At 42.7% G+C, this 17,218-nt stretch overlaps 1 protein-coding gene, 1 long non-coding RNA gene and 1 pseudogene across 4 annotated transcripts in view; 1 reads left to right on the forward strand and 2 right to left on the reverse strand.

The window, feature by feature from the left end:
* Window positions 1-5,374, forward strand: part of LOC113627715 (uncharacterized) — a 28,489-nt gene extending 23,115 nt beyond the window's left edge. Inside the window, exon 3 of the long non-coding RNA XR_003435666.1 lies at window positions 5,340-5,374. This is a non-coding gene — a long non-coding RNA (uncharacterized LOC113627715). The remainder of the gene's footprint in view (window positions 1-5,339) is intronic.
* Window positions 1-17,218, reverse strand: part of PPP1R13B (protein phosphatase 1 regulatory subunit 13B) — a 73,692-nt gene that overhangs the window by 26,666 nt on the left and 29,808 nt on the right. For 2 of the 3 annotated variants that reach the window (XM_027120686.1, XM_027120687.1), the window contains exons 2-4: window positions 14,744-14,891; window positions 9,668-9,787; window positions 1,796-1,872 (exon numbers count right to left, since the gene is read on the reverse strand). In XM_027120686.1, the coding sequence (XP_026976487.1) occupies window positions 1,796-1,872; window positions 9,668-9,787; window positions 14,744-14,891 (345 nt within the window). Of the gene's footprint in view, window positions 1-1,795; window positions 1,873-9,667; window positions 9,788-14,334; window positions 14,423-14,743; window positions 14,892-17,218 lie in introns of those variants that run through there. The other variant, XM_027120688.1, reaches the window with a different exon arrangement.
* LOC113627707 (melanoma-associated antigen 10-like) lies at window positions 1,880-4,022 on the reverse strand (annotated as a pseudogene).

Consider the following 17,218-nt stretch of genomic DNA (forward strand, 5'->3'; position numbering starts at 1 on the left):
ACAAAAAAAAAAAAAAAAAAAAAAAAAAAAAAGAAAAGTACAGCTGAAAAAGCTGGAAGGTAGGACAGGAGGGAAGGGGAGACGCAGAAAAGGGAGGGGGTGCTAATACTCTCATCTTACAAGAAGGGAGGTCCAGAGACATGGTTTAAAGTTTATCATACAAAGAAATAGAGACTTAAGTATATCATTTAAAGTCACAATGGTAGCCAATAAAAAAAATAAAATCGGAAATCAATAATAGCGAGTTGGAAAGTACAGAGGCAAAGTAACTTGCTCAGACTTAGCTTGTTAGAAAGTTCTGAAGCCGTGTCTGAGCGTGGGCCCTCCGCACTCCAGGCCGGTGCTTTTTCCAGTGTATAGCTGTGCCAAGCACATGCCAGGGGGTGACCCGCCCAAGGCTACACACCTAGTTAGTGGCAGAGCCAGAAAAAGAAACTAATTCTCCAGCCTGAAAATTATTTGGAAAACTTATTACTAAAACTTCCAGAAAAGACCATGGTGAAAATTTCTCATTCTTCCTTCTCTCATTCATTCACCCTCATTCATTCATTTCTGCTCATTCTTTTAACATGTATTTCTTAAAAAGAACCCTTTAGGACTTCCCTGGTGGCGCAGTGGATAAGACTCAGTGCTCCCAATGCAGGGGGCCAGGTTCAATCCCTGGTCAGGAAACTAGATTCCACACGCATGCCACAGCTAAGGAGCCCATGTGCCACAACAAAGGAGCCTGCAAGTCACAAAGGAGCCCACCTGCTGCAACGAAGACCCGATGCAACCAGATAAAATAAATAAATATTTAAAAAGAAGAAAAAAAAAGAACGCTTCTACTTAGACAAAATTCCTCACCTATATCAATGTTAGGCCTATGCTCCAACTCTACACCATATGATAAAGGAAGTTCTCTTTCCTGGAGGCACCTATGAAGACTTCAACCCACCAGCCACTTTGTCTTTTAAGACCTGACAGAAGGATCAAGACATCAACACTGAAGATACAAAGCAAGTCTGCCTGTCCATCTCTTAGTCTAGAGACTAGACCATTTGCTTCCTGGAGACAGGCCATTGTCATGAGCACAGAGGCACACATGCAGCTGCTGCTCCAGGACATGCTGTGGGCGGCAACATGTAACGGGCATGGAGAGCACTGCTCTGCTTGAGACCATCCAGTGCATGGGCCATGGTATGGACTGATAAAACCATTACCACTCAAGTGACTGCCACTTTATAACTTCATAAAAATGTTTGAAATATTCAACAGAAATGACAACTTCTGTGAAAATAAAGGGCAACCTCAGGAAAATGAAGTTGGGAAGCCACAATGGGGAGCTCTCACACACATACCACTAGACACTGGTGCAGATCCCAACAGGAAGAGATGTACTGTGCATCCCCAGAGGAAGTAACACCATTCTACTGCCACCAGCAGCAGGAAGAACAATCTCCTCTTTGCCTGACAACAATTCAGCCAATGTAAAGCCACCATACTTCAAACTCCCAGGTTCCTCCAACAGACTTTTTGTTGACAGCGGCCCCTCCCAACTTCCCCTTCTCCTCTAAAAAAGAGTTTCCTTTTGCTTTAGAGGACTGGGATGTGGTTGTCCAGAGCTGCGGGTCCTGAATTGCAATTCTTCACCGTTCCCAAATAAACTTGTTTTGCTGGTAAAATAATTGGCTGTTTTATTGTTTTCGGTTAGCACTACCCCAAAATTAATTCTTTAAAAATAAATTATAACCCCAATTCATTAGTACCTATAAAAAGCAATTAAAATTTTTCAATTTAATTCACTATTACTTACCCCATTTTCAGTGCGTTTTTCTCCAGGTACATTTATTACATTTCTCTGAGTTCTTTGCTCTTGGGTCTGATGGCCACCTAGAGAAATGAAGGCCAAACTTACTAAAAGACATACTAGAAAAGCGATATTTTATCATTTCTTCACTTATTCAAATATTTATTGAACACAAGCATAAAATACCAGGCTGGACAACTCAAAAATTAGTACAGTTGAAAAAATGTCTTATAATCAACCTGCATACATAAAGTTGTTTAAATGAAAATTTTTTCTAATATTCTATTTCAGAATTTTGAAATTGCTTTATATCAAAAAGTTTCTAACACTTAGAAAATGGTCAAGATGGTAAATTTTACGTTTATGTGTGTGTGTGTGTGTGTGTATATATTTTTTAGAATTAACTTTTACTTTTATTTCTCTTTTTCTTGACCTCATCAATTTTATTCTAAAGTTCTTTCTCATTTCCAAGAGATTCATATTCCAATGCCATGTTATCTTGTTCAGGATCACAAAATAATATGGGAATCTTACAATCTGTTTTACAAAATAGCAAAACTCTTGTCGTTGAACTGAATTAGCACAAATACGTGTGTGATCAATGCCATTCACAAACTTAGATACCAAAGCTTATTAAGCCTTCTTTTAAAAGGAACAATATTTGAAGAATTCCTAAAGAAAATAGAGATGAAATTCCATGTCATCATACACAACAGGAACCCAAAGATGCTATACACCGTGTTCCCCTAACTCTCCCAGACCCTCACTACTTAGAAGGCTGGCTGCTCCCTCTTCAAACTCACAGTGGAGGATCAGCCTCCCTTCCTGCCCTGCAAGAAAAGCTGCTGGACGTGGGCCTGGAAGGAGCCTGGCTGCTGCTCTGGCTCAGGGCCCCTCTTCCTCAATGCTCACAGCCTCTGCAGACAGGGATGGGAAGGACCTGGGATCCCATCGATGGACCCTGAGCAGATACTCCAGGACCTGCCACTTGCTGGTCTCCATGTTGGCCCCGGGGACCCCACAGGAACTCGTAGTGGGCCGGGTTGCTGTGGGGCACCTGCTGGTACTCCAGGTAGCCCTCCTGCACCCACACTTTGGTGAGCAGCTCCCTGGGCTCCCCATAGATGCAGTGCTGCTTCCTGCATACACCCCCATGACGCTCAGTGCTTCCCAGACCTCCTGCTCAGAGGCACATTCACCCTGCAGGAGGATCACGGCCAGAAGCATCACCAGGAGGCCAACCTTGGACATGCTCTGCGCATCGGTCAACATGGCATCCCAGGTGAGGCCCAGGGTGGGGACCAGGACATAGGTGTGCTTGCTGGGGTCCACCTCCTTCACGTCCATGCCACAGACAGCTGCATGCACTCGCAGGCATGGCTGAAGACCACGGGGAAGTGGTCCCAATGGTCCCGGAGGATCATACTCAGCATCTCCGCCTTGGAGGTCAGCTCCTTGGCGCGATACTTAAGGAGCAGGAACCCCGCCAGGTCAGCCATCAGCACACCAAGTGCCTCCTGGGACAAGGACTCGGCCTGGGTTGGGGGGCGGGCACGGACTGGGGAGGAGGAGGAGGAGGGGGATGCAGCCTCCTCCCCCTCAGTCCCGAACAGCTGCACCTCCACTGGGCCCTGGGCCTGGACTGGGGCCTGAAGGTCTGCCTCAGGCTTGCAGAGCTCACTCATCTGGACCAGGGGCCTGATGACTGGGATCGGGCCGCCGACAGGAGTGTGGGCAGGGGTGACAGATGGGGACCATGGGCAGGTCTTCTTCTGAGGGGTGCTCTCGGGCCTCACAGGGGCTCCCCTCCTGGGCGGCCTGTCCCCTGCCAACCTCACCTTGACTCCTGGCACTGCCTGGGCCTCCTCTGCTCTGTGACCTGAGGACACGGTCCTCAGACCTGGGCCTTCGCCTTCCGGTTCCTGGAGCCCTCTTGGGTCCTGGATGAAATGCTGGCTGGAACAGGCTACCTCCCGGTCAGCTCTGAGCCTCCGACCAGCTGCACCCCGTGCAGAGAGTGACTCTGTGCCCCAGACTGGAGGCTGGGTGGGAGCTGCAGCACCCCTGACCGCAGGGGAGGGTCCAAGAAGAAGCACACCTTCCAGTGGTGCCTCTTTGCTCACAGCCAGACTTCAGAGTTTCTTCTCTGTTGTTTTACCACAATTAATTTTTATTAAAAATTAAAGCTTGGACTTCCCTGGTGGCACAGTGGTTACAAATCCAGCTGCCAATGCAGGGGACACGGGTTTGAGCCCTGCTCCGGGAAGATCCCACATGCGGCGGAGCAACTAAGCCCGTGCGCCACAGCTACTGGGCCTGCGCTCTAGAGTCCGCGAGCCCCAACTACTGAGCCCGCGTGCCACAACTACTGAAGTCCATGCGCCTAGAGCCCGTGCTCCGCAACAAGAGAAGCCACTGCAATGAGAAGCCTGTGCACTGCAACGAAGAGTAGCCCCTGCTCGCCACAACTAGAGAAAGCCTGTGCACAGCAACGAAGACCCTACGCAGCCAAAAATAAATAAATAAATTTATTAAAAAAAAAATCTTACTCTTCTTATGTATAAAGCAAAGCTACTGGGTACATAAACAGATATACAGTACATCTGATAGGGGGAAGACAGGGGCAAGTAAGAATACTATATCCAGTAAAGGGCCCTTAGGGAGGTGATAATGAAAAATGAGGTTAAACAAATGGGAATGACAGAGTATGCCACTGAACACAGTCGAATATACAATAGCCATTTCATCACAGCTATTATATTTCCTATTAGCAGAAATTACGCATACACACATCCTAGACTACAGCATCTATCAGTTTACAGGGTAAATTAAATTCTTAGTTATTAGTACTTTTAAGAAATAAGGTACTCGGGTTAATTTAATATTCTATCATTGCTGCCTCTTGCAAACAGCAAGCCATCAAATTAGAATACTATAGAACACACAACATTGGAATTATATCAAGTGCCACTTAATCTTTGATAGTAAAGAAGAAACTTGATGGTCTTGCATTCTGGAGTCAGAAAGTAATAGTAAGAGCTGACACTTAGTGAGCACTGCGCCAGGACGCCTCATTAACTGCCACCACAAGCCAATGCACCCGCACGTAAGGAAACGGAGCCACAGGGATGGAAGTCACGTGCCCAAGGTCCAAACTGAGTAAGCAGCAGGGCCGGTGCTGAACCCAGGAGGCCTCGCTCCAAACTCCATCACACCAGCCCCCGGATTCTAGCTTACACTCTGCACATGACCTGCACCGAGTTACTTTACACATTAAGCTTCTGTTCCCCCAGGTATACAAGGTGATTGAAGGAAATGTCCTCCACACTCTCCTCTAGCTTCCATAAAGAGAATTCCTACTGTTTTAAGTCAGGGTTGTCCTTTACTTCTTGTTATATCTTATAGTTCTACAGGCAATAAATACTCAAATGTAACTCCTTTTAAACAATATATATCACTGACAACTGGCTTGTCCTCAGCTCTGTGGGGAGCAGAGAGGAAACATGAGTCTTGGATCTTCACCTCTGGCTGCTTAGAATATAAGCTGGAGGGCTTCCCTGGTGGCGCAGTGGTTGAGAGTCCGCCTGCCGATGCAGGGGACACAGGTTCGTTCCCCAGTCCGGGAAGATCCCACATGCCGCGGAGCGGCTGGGCCTGTGAGCCATGGCCGCTGAGCCTGCACGTCCGGAGCCTGTGCTCCACAACGGGAGAGGCCACAACAGTGAGAGGCCCGGGTACCGCAAAAAAAAAAAAAAAAAAAAAAAAGCTGGAGGAGAAGTTCAGTGAACAGAAATAAAACGGAACACAGCACCCAATGAGAGCTGTTCTACCTGCCACCTTTTTTCTTGAGCTCTGAGAGAGAGGCAGAACATGCAGAAGCACAGGCAGAGGAAAAAGGGAAGAGGGTGGAGCATCACAGCTGGAGGAAGATGGAATTCTGAGTTAGGGCACGACAGGGAATGAATATGCAACTAAGAATATGGTGGAAGAGAGAAAGAAGAGACAGTGAGGTTGAGGAGATGAGCAGGGTCCCATTACAAATGCCATCAAAGCTAAGCTGAGGAGTATTAAATAGGGAAGCAGGGACTTTGCTGAAAGTCGTGAAAAGTGATGAGAGTCGTGTGATGAATTTGGTTCTTCCAATCCTGACCAATCCTCCATACCAGCCCGGGTCGAGAAAGGTGTACTCCCTGGCACCACTCCCCTCGGAGCCTCCCTCATCCTGGTCTCCTGCCTTCAGTGCAGCAGCTCTCTACTCTCCCCTCCAGGTCCGACTCCCTCTTCAAGGCCCTCGTCTCGAGCCCCATCCCCCTGGGACGCATTGTCTCCCTAACCTCAAACAGCTCAGCATCCAGCTCTTCCACTGTCTCAGGTGTACTTGCCACGTCAGCACAACGAGACTGAGCAGCATCCGGTGTGACAATGAAGGTCAACTGGAAGGTCAGTGCTGTCCCATTCCTTGTAACTCTAGACAGTTCTCTCAAGTATCCCTAACGCTTCCAGACTTTACAGAGTGAGAACAATATAAGACCTTCCCCCCATTCCACCATCCTGGGACAGTAAGGGTTATGTACATATATTATAATGATTAAAGTAAAATATAAAACTTTTCATTTAACTATAGGGTATAAATATTTGAAGCACTCAGGTAGAGAGTTAAAGTAAGTTCTTAGCACTAGAACAGCACTTTAACTGCCAGCTAGTCTAATCCTCCTCAGGAGGAGTCCGTCCAGAGAGGCAGGGCCCTTTTCTAAGGTAGAAATGGATGAAGAGCTAGGCCTGGAGTCTTGGTCTCCTGACTCCAGATGACCAGCACCCAGTGGAATAAAAACGAGAAGTAGGGCTTCCCTGGTGGTGCAGTGGTTGGGGGTCCGCCTGCCGACGCAGGGGACGCGGGTTCGTGCCCCGGTCCGGGAGGATCCCGCGTGCCATGGAGCAGCTGGGCCCATGAGCCATGGCCGCTGAGCCTGCGCATCCGGAGCCTGTGCTCTGCGGTGGGAGAGGCCACAACAGTGAGAGGCCCGCGTACCGCAAAAAGAAAAACAAACAAAAAAAACAGAAGTAATGATGCATTGTGAAAAACAGCATGATATTTACAGCTATGGGAAGATGATTTTAAAGCAGACAGTAGCTCATCCTAGGGGCAAAATATCCTTTAATTAAAAATACAGGGACTTCCTTGGTGGTCCAGGGGTAAAGAATCCGCCTTCTAATGCAAGGGACGCAGGTTCGACCCCTGGTCAAGGAACTAAGATCCCACACACCATGGGGCAACTAAGCCCACGCGCCACAACTACTGAGCTTGCGCACCTCAACGAGAGAGCCCGCATGCCACAAACTACAGAGCCCATGCGCCCTGGAGCCCGTGCACCACAACCAGACACAGAAAAACCTGCATACCACTAGAGAGAAGCCCGCGCACTACAACGAGGAACCCATGCGCTGCAACAAAGACCTGAAGTAGCCAAAAAAATAAATAGGTATTAAAAAAAAATACAGCTAGGGACTACCCTGGCGGTCCAGTGCTTAAGACTCTGTGCTTCCAATGCAGAAGACGTGGGTTCAATCCCTGGTCGGGGAACTCAGATCCCATAAGCCATGTGGCTCAGCAAAAAATAAATAAAGAGGGATAACTGGTAATAAAGGAATCTTCTTTTTACAAAAGGATGTCCTTTCATTGTTTTTTTTTAAATACCAGAAGTAATCCATAATCACCGTTAAATAACAAAGGTTTCTTTCTTAACTGTACAGTATATATGCTTTCCAAAAAAAAGATTCCCTTATTTTAAATTTTAATTAAAAAATAAGTAGTTTATGGGAAATTGGTATTGACATATACACACTGCTATATATAAAACAGATAACTAATAAGGATCTACTGTACAGCACAGGGAACTCTACTCAGTACTCTGTAATGGCCTATTTGAGAAAAGAATCTAAAAAAGAGTGGATATATGTATATGTATAATAGATTCATTTTGCTGTATACCTGAAACTAACACAACATTGTAAATGTACTATACTCCAATAAAATTTTTTTTAAAAAGTAGTATATTCCTATCATTCAAAATTCAAAAGGAAACAGGCTTCTCTGGTGGTGCAGTTGTTGAGAATCTGCCTGCCAATGCAGGGGACATGGGTTCGAGCCCTGGTCCAGGAAGGTCCCACATGCCGCAGAGCAACTAGGCCCGTGCACCACGACTACTAAGCCTGCGCTCTACAGCCCACGAGCCACAACTATTGAGCCTGCACACCACAACTACTGAAGTCCGCGTGCCTAGAGCCCATGCTGTGCAACAAGAGAAGCCACCTCAATGAGAAGCCCGCGGGCCACAACGAAGACCCACACAGCCAAAAATAAATAAAATAAATTTTTTAAAAAAATTCAAAAGGAACCAAAAGATATAAATGACCAATTTTCCCTCCCTCCTTCCCCTACCCAGCAGCCTTCCCCCCAGGCTAGCCATGTTGCCAGTTTCTTACTTATCGTTCCAAAGGTATTTCATACACACAAGCCAACACAGAATACGTCATTACTCTTTCATCTCTGTTACACAGGAGGCAGCATGTGTGTACACTGTGCTTATTCAAGTGACAAGTGCAGGAAGTGGTTTGGGACAGGGCACAGAGCAGATGTACTCCGGTTTCTTCAGCCGACGCCCCTGGAGGCATTGAAGGCTGCTCCTACCAGCAGTGCCCATGACTTACACTATGTATATGTCATTTTGTATGTGTGCAGACACAGCTTTAGGATAAATTCTCAAAAGTGAGATTGCTGGGTGAAAGGTTTCATGCTTTTGTAAGCTTAACAGATACCACCAAACTGCCCTCTACAGAAGCTGCCAACAATGTGGAAGACTGCCTGTTTTTCAGCATTCTTGCCAACACTGTGTTATTAAATGTTCTAATCTTGGCCACGTGACAGGTGAACTACAGTATCTCAGTGTTTTTCCTACATTTCTTTTATTAGGAGTAAGGCTGAACTTCTTTGCATATATTTCTGGGTCATGAATATTTCCTTTTCTGTGAACATCGGGTTTGTATATTTTGTCTTTTTTTTTTTTACTGTTTTTCTTCTTATCATTTTACGTAAAGGAAATTAGCCCTTTGCAATATGAGCTATACATGCTGTTTCCCAGTTTATAATTTGTCTTTTGACCTTGCTTTAATGTGGTTACTGCCATGCAAAGAGGGTTTTTTTTGGTTTTTTATTTTAATAATTCGGTTTGTCTTTTCTATTATGGTTTAGAGTTAGTTACACTTAGGCCTTGTTCCTTTTTTTTTTTTTTTGGCCACACCGTGCAGCTTGCAGGATCTCAGTTCCCCAACCAGGGACTGAACCCAGGCTGTGGCAGTGAAAGCCTGGAATCCTAACCACTAGGCCACCAGAGAACTCCCCACTTAGGTCTTGTTCTTATTTTTCTGTTTTTCTTTCTCTCTCCATATACATATATGTGTATATATACACATATATAGATACTATATAAATATATATATATATATTTCCCAGAATTTTTATGATCCTTTCATGGTTTCATTTATTCTTAAAATCTAGAGATTTCATCCATGTGATATTTATCAAAAGCAATCCCTTTCAACAGCAGGTCCCCTTACGTGTTTCAGTGCATTACGTGACTAACTTAGGATCCTGAGGAGGAGGCTGAAAGTTTGAAATAATCATAAACTGCAATAACAGAGGTCAAAAAACCTGTGAGATACCAACTCTCCCTCTCACCACTTGTAAGTGAAGGGGGGAAAGTCATGTGAATAATTTAATATTTACTCCTGTTAATTCTTAAATTAATTTTAATTAATTTAATGTTTAAATTAACTTTTATGGCAAAAATTAGCAAATGGGGGAAAAAAGCACTTATCTACCTTGTTCACTGCTCTCGGTTGGGGAATCTTCATGTCGAAGAAAAAATTTCACTTCTTCCCTTCGTGGCCCCCACTTCTGAAGATGTTCATACATCATATAATCAAAGGGTATGGGACGCTCTAGGAAAAAAACAAACAAACAAAAAATCTTACTTTTCTCAGAAACAAAATGACTCATACCAAAAGTAAAAAATGAATAAAAATAATTTAAAATAAATGTACACATATATTAGAATTCAAGGATATTACAAGCACTGAATTTTAACTTTAATGAAGTGAAAACAAGACCATGAAGGGGAAATAATTTAGGTAACATATAAACAAAGAAGTAAACATAAAAGCAATTTTGCAACATTAAATGGGGAACAGTGAAAAAAATGTCCTTTAGTATATTTATCATGAAGCAGTATGCCTCCCACTCTTTCAAAGAAACACATTAACAAATTGGCTGAATCTTGTTATTCATTAAAATGTTACAGGTGGCAATCAGATGTATAAAGGCTTGACAACGCACTTGCTGGCAATACAGCTAGCCCACACAAACACTTGTACGTGAATGTTCACAGCAGCAATATTCATAGTAGCCAAAAAGTGGAAACAACCCAAGTGTCCATTAACTGATGAAAGGATAAATAAACTGTTGTGTATCATACAATGGATATTTGCAGCCAAAAAAAGAAATTAAGTATTGATACATGCTACAACATGGATGAATCCTGAAAACATGCTAAGAGAAAAAAGCTAGATCAAAAAGTCACACATTAAAAATAAATAAATAATTTTTTTAAAAAGTCACATATTGTATGATACAATTTATATGAGATGCCTAAAATAGTCAAACACATAGAGCCAGAAAGTAATACAGTGGTTGCCTGGGGGAGGAAGGAATGGGGAGGTACAGAGTTTGGAGATAGTTGTACAACACTGAGAATGTCCTGAAAACCACGAAGTTGTACACTAAAATGGGGATTTTTATGCTATGTGAATTTTATCTCAATTAAAAGGAAATCTTGAAATGTTCCCACTGCTGCTTGTGCTTGAAAGAGAGAAAGGATATCGGCAAGTTCCAAGGCTCACAGCAAACGGCCTGGCGCGGGAGAGGAGCAGGACAAAACCGAACCATATTTTGGCTCCTTTCAACACAGGAGTATGTCTGGGCGAGAGGCTCCTCCTGCTCAGCCTGAGAACCCGACACTGAGTCAAGAGAAAGAGCTGTGCAAGCTGCAGCCTTGTCATACATTCAAGGTGTGATTTACTGTTCAGTCCTAGATAAGTGCCAGACTTCCGTAAGGAAGAAAACCCCACCATTCATAGAAATGCAGCGCACATTGTGCTGCTGCCGTTTCATCTTCCTACATGTGCAGGCAAGCTTTGCCTATTCAGCCAACATCAAGGGCAAGGACATAAATCATCTCATCTCAGTTGAAAATGAAGTCTGTGTGTGCTTAGTTCAACTCTGAACTGAGTATTTGTACAACGAAAAGCAAGCACAAACTGAACACTAATGAAGTAATATCATTCCATATTTTTAGTTTTGAAAGTAACACTTTTTATGGATATAGGCCTATAAAAAAGATTTTTAGGAACTTGTATATTGTAGTTTTATAGCTGTGAGGTCCATGTTTAAGCCTAATCGTGTCCCTTGGTTTTACATAAAATTGTCTTAGGCCATATTTTTATTCATATTGCTTTGGCTTACAAATTTTTTTCACATTAATTAAAATCAGTTTACAATCTCCACTTAAATCTACCAAGTCTGAGCATAACTTTATAAAGTTAAAACTCCAATTTTGCCTTAAAGCCAGTTATTGAAAAAAATGTTTCCCTTTATAAATAAAAAAATTTTAAAGACTAACTTCAAGAAAAGCAAGCTAAGCTTCACTACCTTTTTTAAATAAGAAGGGTTAACTAAAACGTATTTCTGTTTTAAAGCGAAAACAAAACTACCCCACATGTATCATGTAGAATTAATAGCATACTATACCTCATTAGCATCTTATGTAATGGAGAAATCTATGATAAGACTTTCAGCCATTCTTGGATAAGGCAAAAAGAAAATCAAGTAGGAAATTTCACAAAAAGAAAAACTGAAGGTCCTACCTACACTCCTGATTTGCATTAGAGCTGACATACTCGAGGAAGGGAACCACAAAAAGATCAGGAGAATAAGCTGGCCAAGTTAACAGATTGTTACAGGCTGGGTTGTGTCCCTTCACACACAAATTCATATGCTGAAGTCCTAACCCCTAGTACCTCAGAATGTGACCTTATTTGAAGACAGGATCTTTAAAGAGGTAATAAGTTAAAATGAGGTCATTAGGGTGCACCCTAATCTAAATGACTGGTGTCCCTTTAAGAAGAGATTAGGACACAGATACAGACGGAAGGCCATGTAAGGACACAGGGAGAAGACTGCTGTCTACAAGCCAAGGAGAGAGGCCTCAGGAGAAACCAACCTTGCTGACACCTTGATCTCAGACCTCTAGCCTCCAGAATTGTGAAAAGATAAATTTCTCTTATTTAAGCCACCCAGTTTGTGTTACTTTGTTATGGCGGCCTGAGCAAAGTAATACACAGATCCACAGAGAAATATTCTCTTCTCAAAAGCACTGACAATTACATTGGAGTATCATATTTCTGAATACTGATGACATGAGTATACCATGTGTTATGGATGCAATCATTTTTATGCAAAGCGTTCTCCAAAATCTGAATATTACCTTAAGGGTTCCTCTGGGGTAAAAAAGACTGAGAAAGGCTGTGCTTTTTCCCCTTCCTTTGAATCTCATCCACCACCATCTCTTCAAGACCTCGCTTTGCTGCTCCAATTTACTCAATGATTTAAGTGTTTACTCAGGGCCTATTATGAGAAACAGGCTGGGCACTGGCGGTATGATGGTGAACAAACAAGTTCCTGCCTTCAGGAATTTTAGTCCAATAAGACAGAGAGAGATGAAAGCTACCATATTATGTTTTGATAAATACAATGACAGTACTGGAGCAAAGGGGAGGGACCCTTAACACACTCTGAGATTCAAGGAAGGGATTAGAGGCAAAGGTGCGTGGGTGCTAGGGACTGCTCTAGACAGTGGGAGCAGTGGCTGTGACCCTCTGTGCTCCGAGGAGGTAGGCCTCATTCCTGATGAGGCTAGACCACAGGTTATGATTTCAGATGGCCCTGGAGCCAAGGACTGCAACAAATGAGTGACTCAAGCGGCCAGGGACCACTGGGGCTCTCCCAGACTAATATAAGGGGCAGATAAGGAATAAGAAGTGACAGCAAGCCACAAAAAGCAAGAGTGCTAAGAGGCTAGAGGAGAGCAAACAATGATGGAATGACCAGCCTCTAACATTAGTCCTCTAAAAACTGCAATTACTTAACACCCCTCTTCCTGTAGCTGATATCAGACTGATAACTGAGGACCTGGCCTCTTACTTCTACTTTAGTAAATAGTCCACCATTTATCAAAGTCAAGTTTCTCTCAATGTGTCCTTAAAGTTTTTACTCTGAATCTGAAGGATAACGTTAAAAGCACAAGACTTTGGAAGAAAATATTTACAAATCATACACCTAATAAGGGACTTGTATCTACAATATATAAAGAACTCTTACTGGGGATGTAATGTACATCATGGTGACCAGAGTTAACAATACATACTGCAGGGACTTCCCTGGTGGCGCAGTGGTTAAGAATCTGCCTGCCAATTCAGGGGACATGGGTTCGATTCCTGGTCCGGGAAGATCCTACATGCTGCGGAGCAACAACTACTGAGCCTGTGCTCTAGAACCTGTGAGCCACAACTAATGAGCCCGTGTGCCACAACTACTGAAGCCCACGCACCTACAGCCCATGTTCTGCAACAAGAGAAGCCACCGCAATGAGAAGCCCACGCACCACAATGAAAAGTAGCCCCCACTCGCTGCAACTAGAGAAAGCCTGTGCACAGCAACGTAGACCCAATGCCACCAAAAATGAATTTAAAAAAAAAACATACTGCATATTTGAAGTTGCTAAAAGAGTAGACCTTAAAAGTTCTCATCACACGAAAAAACATTCTGTAACTGTGTGCAGAAATGGATGCTAACTAGACTTACTGTGGTGATCATTTCACAATATACACAAATATCAAATAATTATATAGTACATTTCAAACTAATAAAATGTTGTATGTCAATTATACCTCAATTAAAAAATTATTTTTAAAAAGTGTAAGAATTCACTGATTATCCCTAAGTGTCCTTTAAACACATCCATCTGGACACCCACCTCATACACAGCATGTTCCAACTGACCACTCTCTTGCTTCCTGACTCAGACCCATCCATGCACACAGCTACCTCCTTCCACACGCTGCCAGAGCAGGTGGCCTTGCCAGTCTAGTTCCCACCCTCCTGGGCCCCTCCTCTCAGTGCTGTCTGAGGAGCACGCCTTCTCCATGCTCTTCTCTTGTCCTTCCCTCACACTGCTCCCCTCGCCTGGTGTATCCTATCCCAGTTCAATTCCACATCTCCACGAGAATCCACATTATTTTGCAGAATTTTCTGTATTCGGTAATTATATTACCTACACTGATCATCTCTGCCCAGCTAGCTGACAAATCCTTAAATGTAAGAGCCAGTATTAACTCTTCTCAACTTAATAAACAAATATTTATGAAGCACTTACTATTTAAAAGGCTTTGTACACAGGGGAACACGATAGTGTTTTTGTCTTCGTGAAGTTATCGTAGGGAGAAGAAAAGCAGATGAACAACCTGACATGCAACAAACAAAACACTGTAAGGTCTCAGTGGACAGAGAACTCTCGTTTGGTCAGTAGTGATGTCAGAAAGCCTTCACACAAGAACCGGATCTGCTTTCCCAGCTTCTTCCACATGGCTACGGTGAGGGTCAAATCACAGAACACACTTCTTTGCAAACAGCATTTATAACATCCTATCCTCATGCAATAAAATAGTTTTTACTTTACTCAATTCCTTATTACCTCAGATAACAAAGAACCGGAAACAACATTCTGTATTCAATAAACACTGGATTTCATGTACTTAGTCATCTTTATAGAGCCTAATACATACCATTTCCTCTCCACACTTCAGCTAAATGGCAACTGCCTTCTCCAGGTTCCTTGCAAAATTCTACAACATCCCGACATGTTGTTTCTGGTGTTATGGGAACTTCTGTTAAAATCTGTTCATTGTTGCTCAAGAACACGGTTAATATCATCTGTAAGAGAAAGATTAAATTAAAGCTACAACTTAGAGTCATCCATCAATAAAGAGATTAATCTGTAAATTAAAAGTGATCCCCCCACCACCCCAGTCCCCCACTGCCACTCCGCCCTGCCAGAATGCTTACGGGACAGGTTAAGCTGATCCTAAAGTTCATGTAGAAAGATTGAAATATAAGACAAGTCAGGAAAATGCCAAAAGAGGAGTATTAGAAGGAAACTAGCACTACTAGATATTATAAAGCCTCAAAACAGTATGGCAACAGCACATAAATAGATCAACGGGACAAATTATAAAGTCCAGAAACAGAAAATGGTAAATGATGAAGCAGGTATCTCAAAACTGAGGAAGGAAAAGACTATATAATGAATGATGCCTGAGCAATTAAAATACCCATCTGGAAAAAAATGATTCATATTGCATATCATACACAAGCATAAGTTCCTAATAGATCAAATATTTAAATACAAATCACAAAATTGTAAAGATTCCAGACTAAAACTGGATAAATTCCTTTTTATAACCTTGGAGTACAGAGCCCTTTCTACCTATGACTCAAAAACCAGACACCACAGAAAAAGATATATTCAGGTAATAAAACACAGGGATCTTTTACAAAGCAAAAAAGACTAACTGGGGAAAAATATTTGTAACTAATATCACATATAAAAAGCCAATCTCCTCAATATATAAAAGGCTCCTAAAAACTGGTACCAGAAAGACCAAAAATCCAATTTATTTTAAAAAATTGACTGAAGAAATAATATATCACAGTAAAAGAAATGAAAATGGTCCTTAAATGAAGGTATATTATAATGTATTTGAAAAATTAAAAAATAAAAATTGTCCAGCATTATTTTAAAAAAACTTTTAAAAACCCTACCACTTTGATCTAAGAACTCAAGAGATTGTATCACAAGGGATTTTTAAAAAACATTACTCCTAAAGTAAAATTTAAACCAAAGATTTTCTTTAATCTTTTTTTTTTTTTTTTTTTTTGCGGTACACGGGACTCTCACTGTTGTGGCCTCTCTCATTGTGGAGCACAGGCTCCGGATGCACAGGCTCAGCAGCCATGGCTCACGGGCCTAACCGCTCCGTGGCATGTGGGATCTTCCTGGACCGGGGCACGAACCCGTGTCCCCTGAATCGGCAGGCGGACTCTCAGCCACTGCGCCACCAGGGAAGCCCTGTTTAATCTTTGATCAAAGTCAGAAACAAAATCTGCATTTGTCCCAAAATTCTCCTCTCAAAATCTCGGCTGTCAACTAAGTATTTTAGTTCATTGTTAAAATATTTTTTTCTTAGAAGTGCCCTAAATTCCTAAATTTTGAGATTAAACATCTCTATACTGACAGCCAGATTTTATTACCAAAACTAGTAATAGTTATGAACTGTTCTCTTGCCACCAATCTCCCCTTACTCCAACCTACCCCCCCTTCACTGTTGCCAGTTAATTTCCTAAATGTAAATCAGTTGAAGTCATTCCCTTGCTTAAAATATTCAGGAGCCCTGCGCTGCCTAATAGCAATCCTTCCCAAAACATTTATTCGAGTTTATAAACAGGAAACTGGTTTCTTTACTGAGCACTCAAGAGTCTAACATTGTAATGTTCATGTGAATCTCTAACTTTTCTCCCCCAGAGACTCTTATGGGGCTTGGATTTCCACAGAATGCCCTCCGAGAAAGCCTAGACTACAGGATAAACTGCAAACTCCTATCACAGGTAAAAGATTCCTCACAACCTTCCTAGCCTTCCAGTCCTAGTGCCTTCCCACAATGAACCTTGCTCCCTCAAGTCCAAGTTCTCCCAGGCCGCTGTCCCTCTGCCCCAGTGCCCTTACTGTTTGCCTGTAAACTCCTATTCACCCTTCGAAACTCAGCTCATATGCTACACCTTTGCAAAACCTCCCTTCACCACCTCCTCTCACCAAGGAGGCTACATGTTCCTTCCTTTGTGATCCAGTAGCTCTTCACACACATCTTTATTACATCACCCTAGGCTCTACGTGCCTCCAAGCAATTCACTTTTGAATCTTTTGTTCCCGTTGCCTGATCAGTATCTGACGTATGGGAGGCACTGTGAAATCTGGTCGACTCCACGAATGACAGACAAAATATAAAACCTCCACCATACCACAGAACTGAGGAAACACTACTCATGATCTAAGTAAGATACACCCAGTCTGTTGAACAAGCACTTTTCCTTCAGTTCTTCTAGGATGTTATAAACACATTTCTCTTTTATAAGAAATAAAACAGTTATTTCTGCTCACTAACCCACAGAGGAATTTATCTTTAAAAGTTGGGGTCTTTTGGGCT

Source organism: Aethalodelphis obliquidens, unplaced genomic scaffold (genome assembly GCF_003676395.1).
Source record: "Aethalodelphis obliquidens isolate GAN/ISIS:26980383/991018 unplaced genomic scaffold, ASM367639v1 scaffold21, whole genome shotgun sequence".
NCBI classification, from domain to species: Eukaryota; Metazoa; Chordata; class Mammalia; order Artiodactyla; family Delphinidae; genus Aethalodelphis; species Aethalodelphis obliquidens.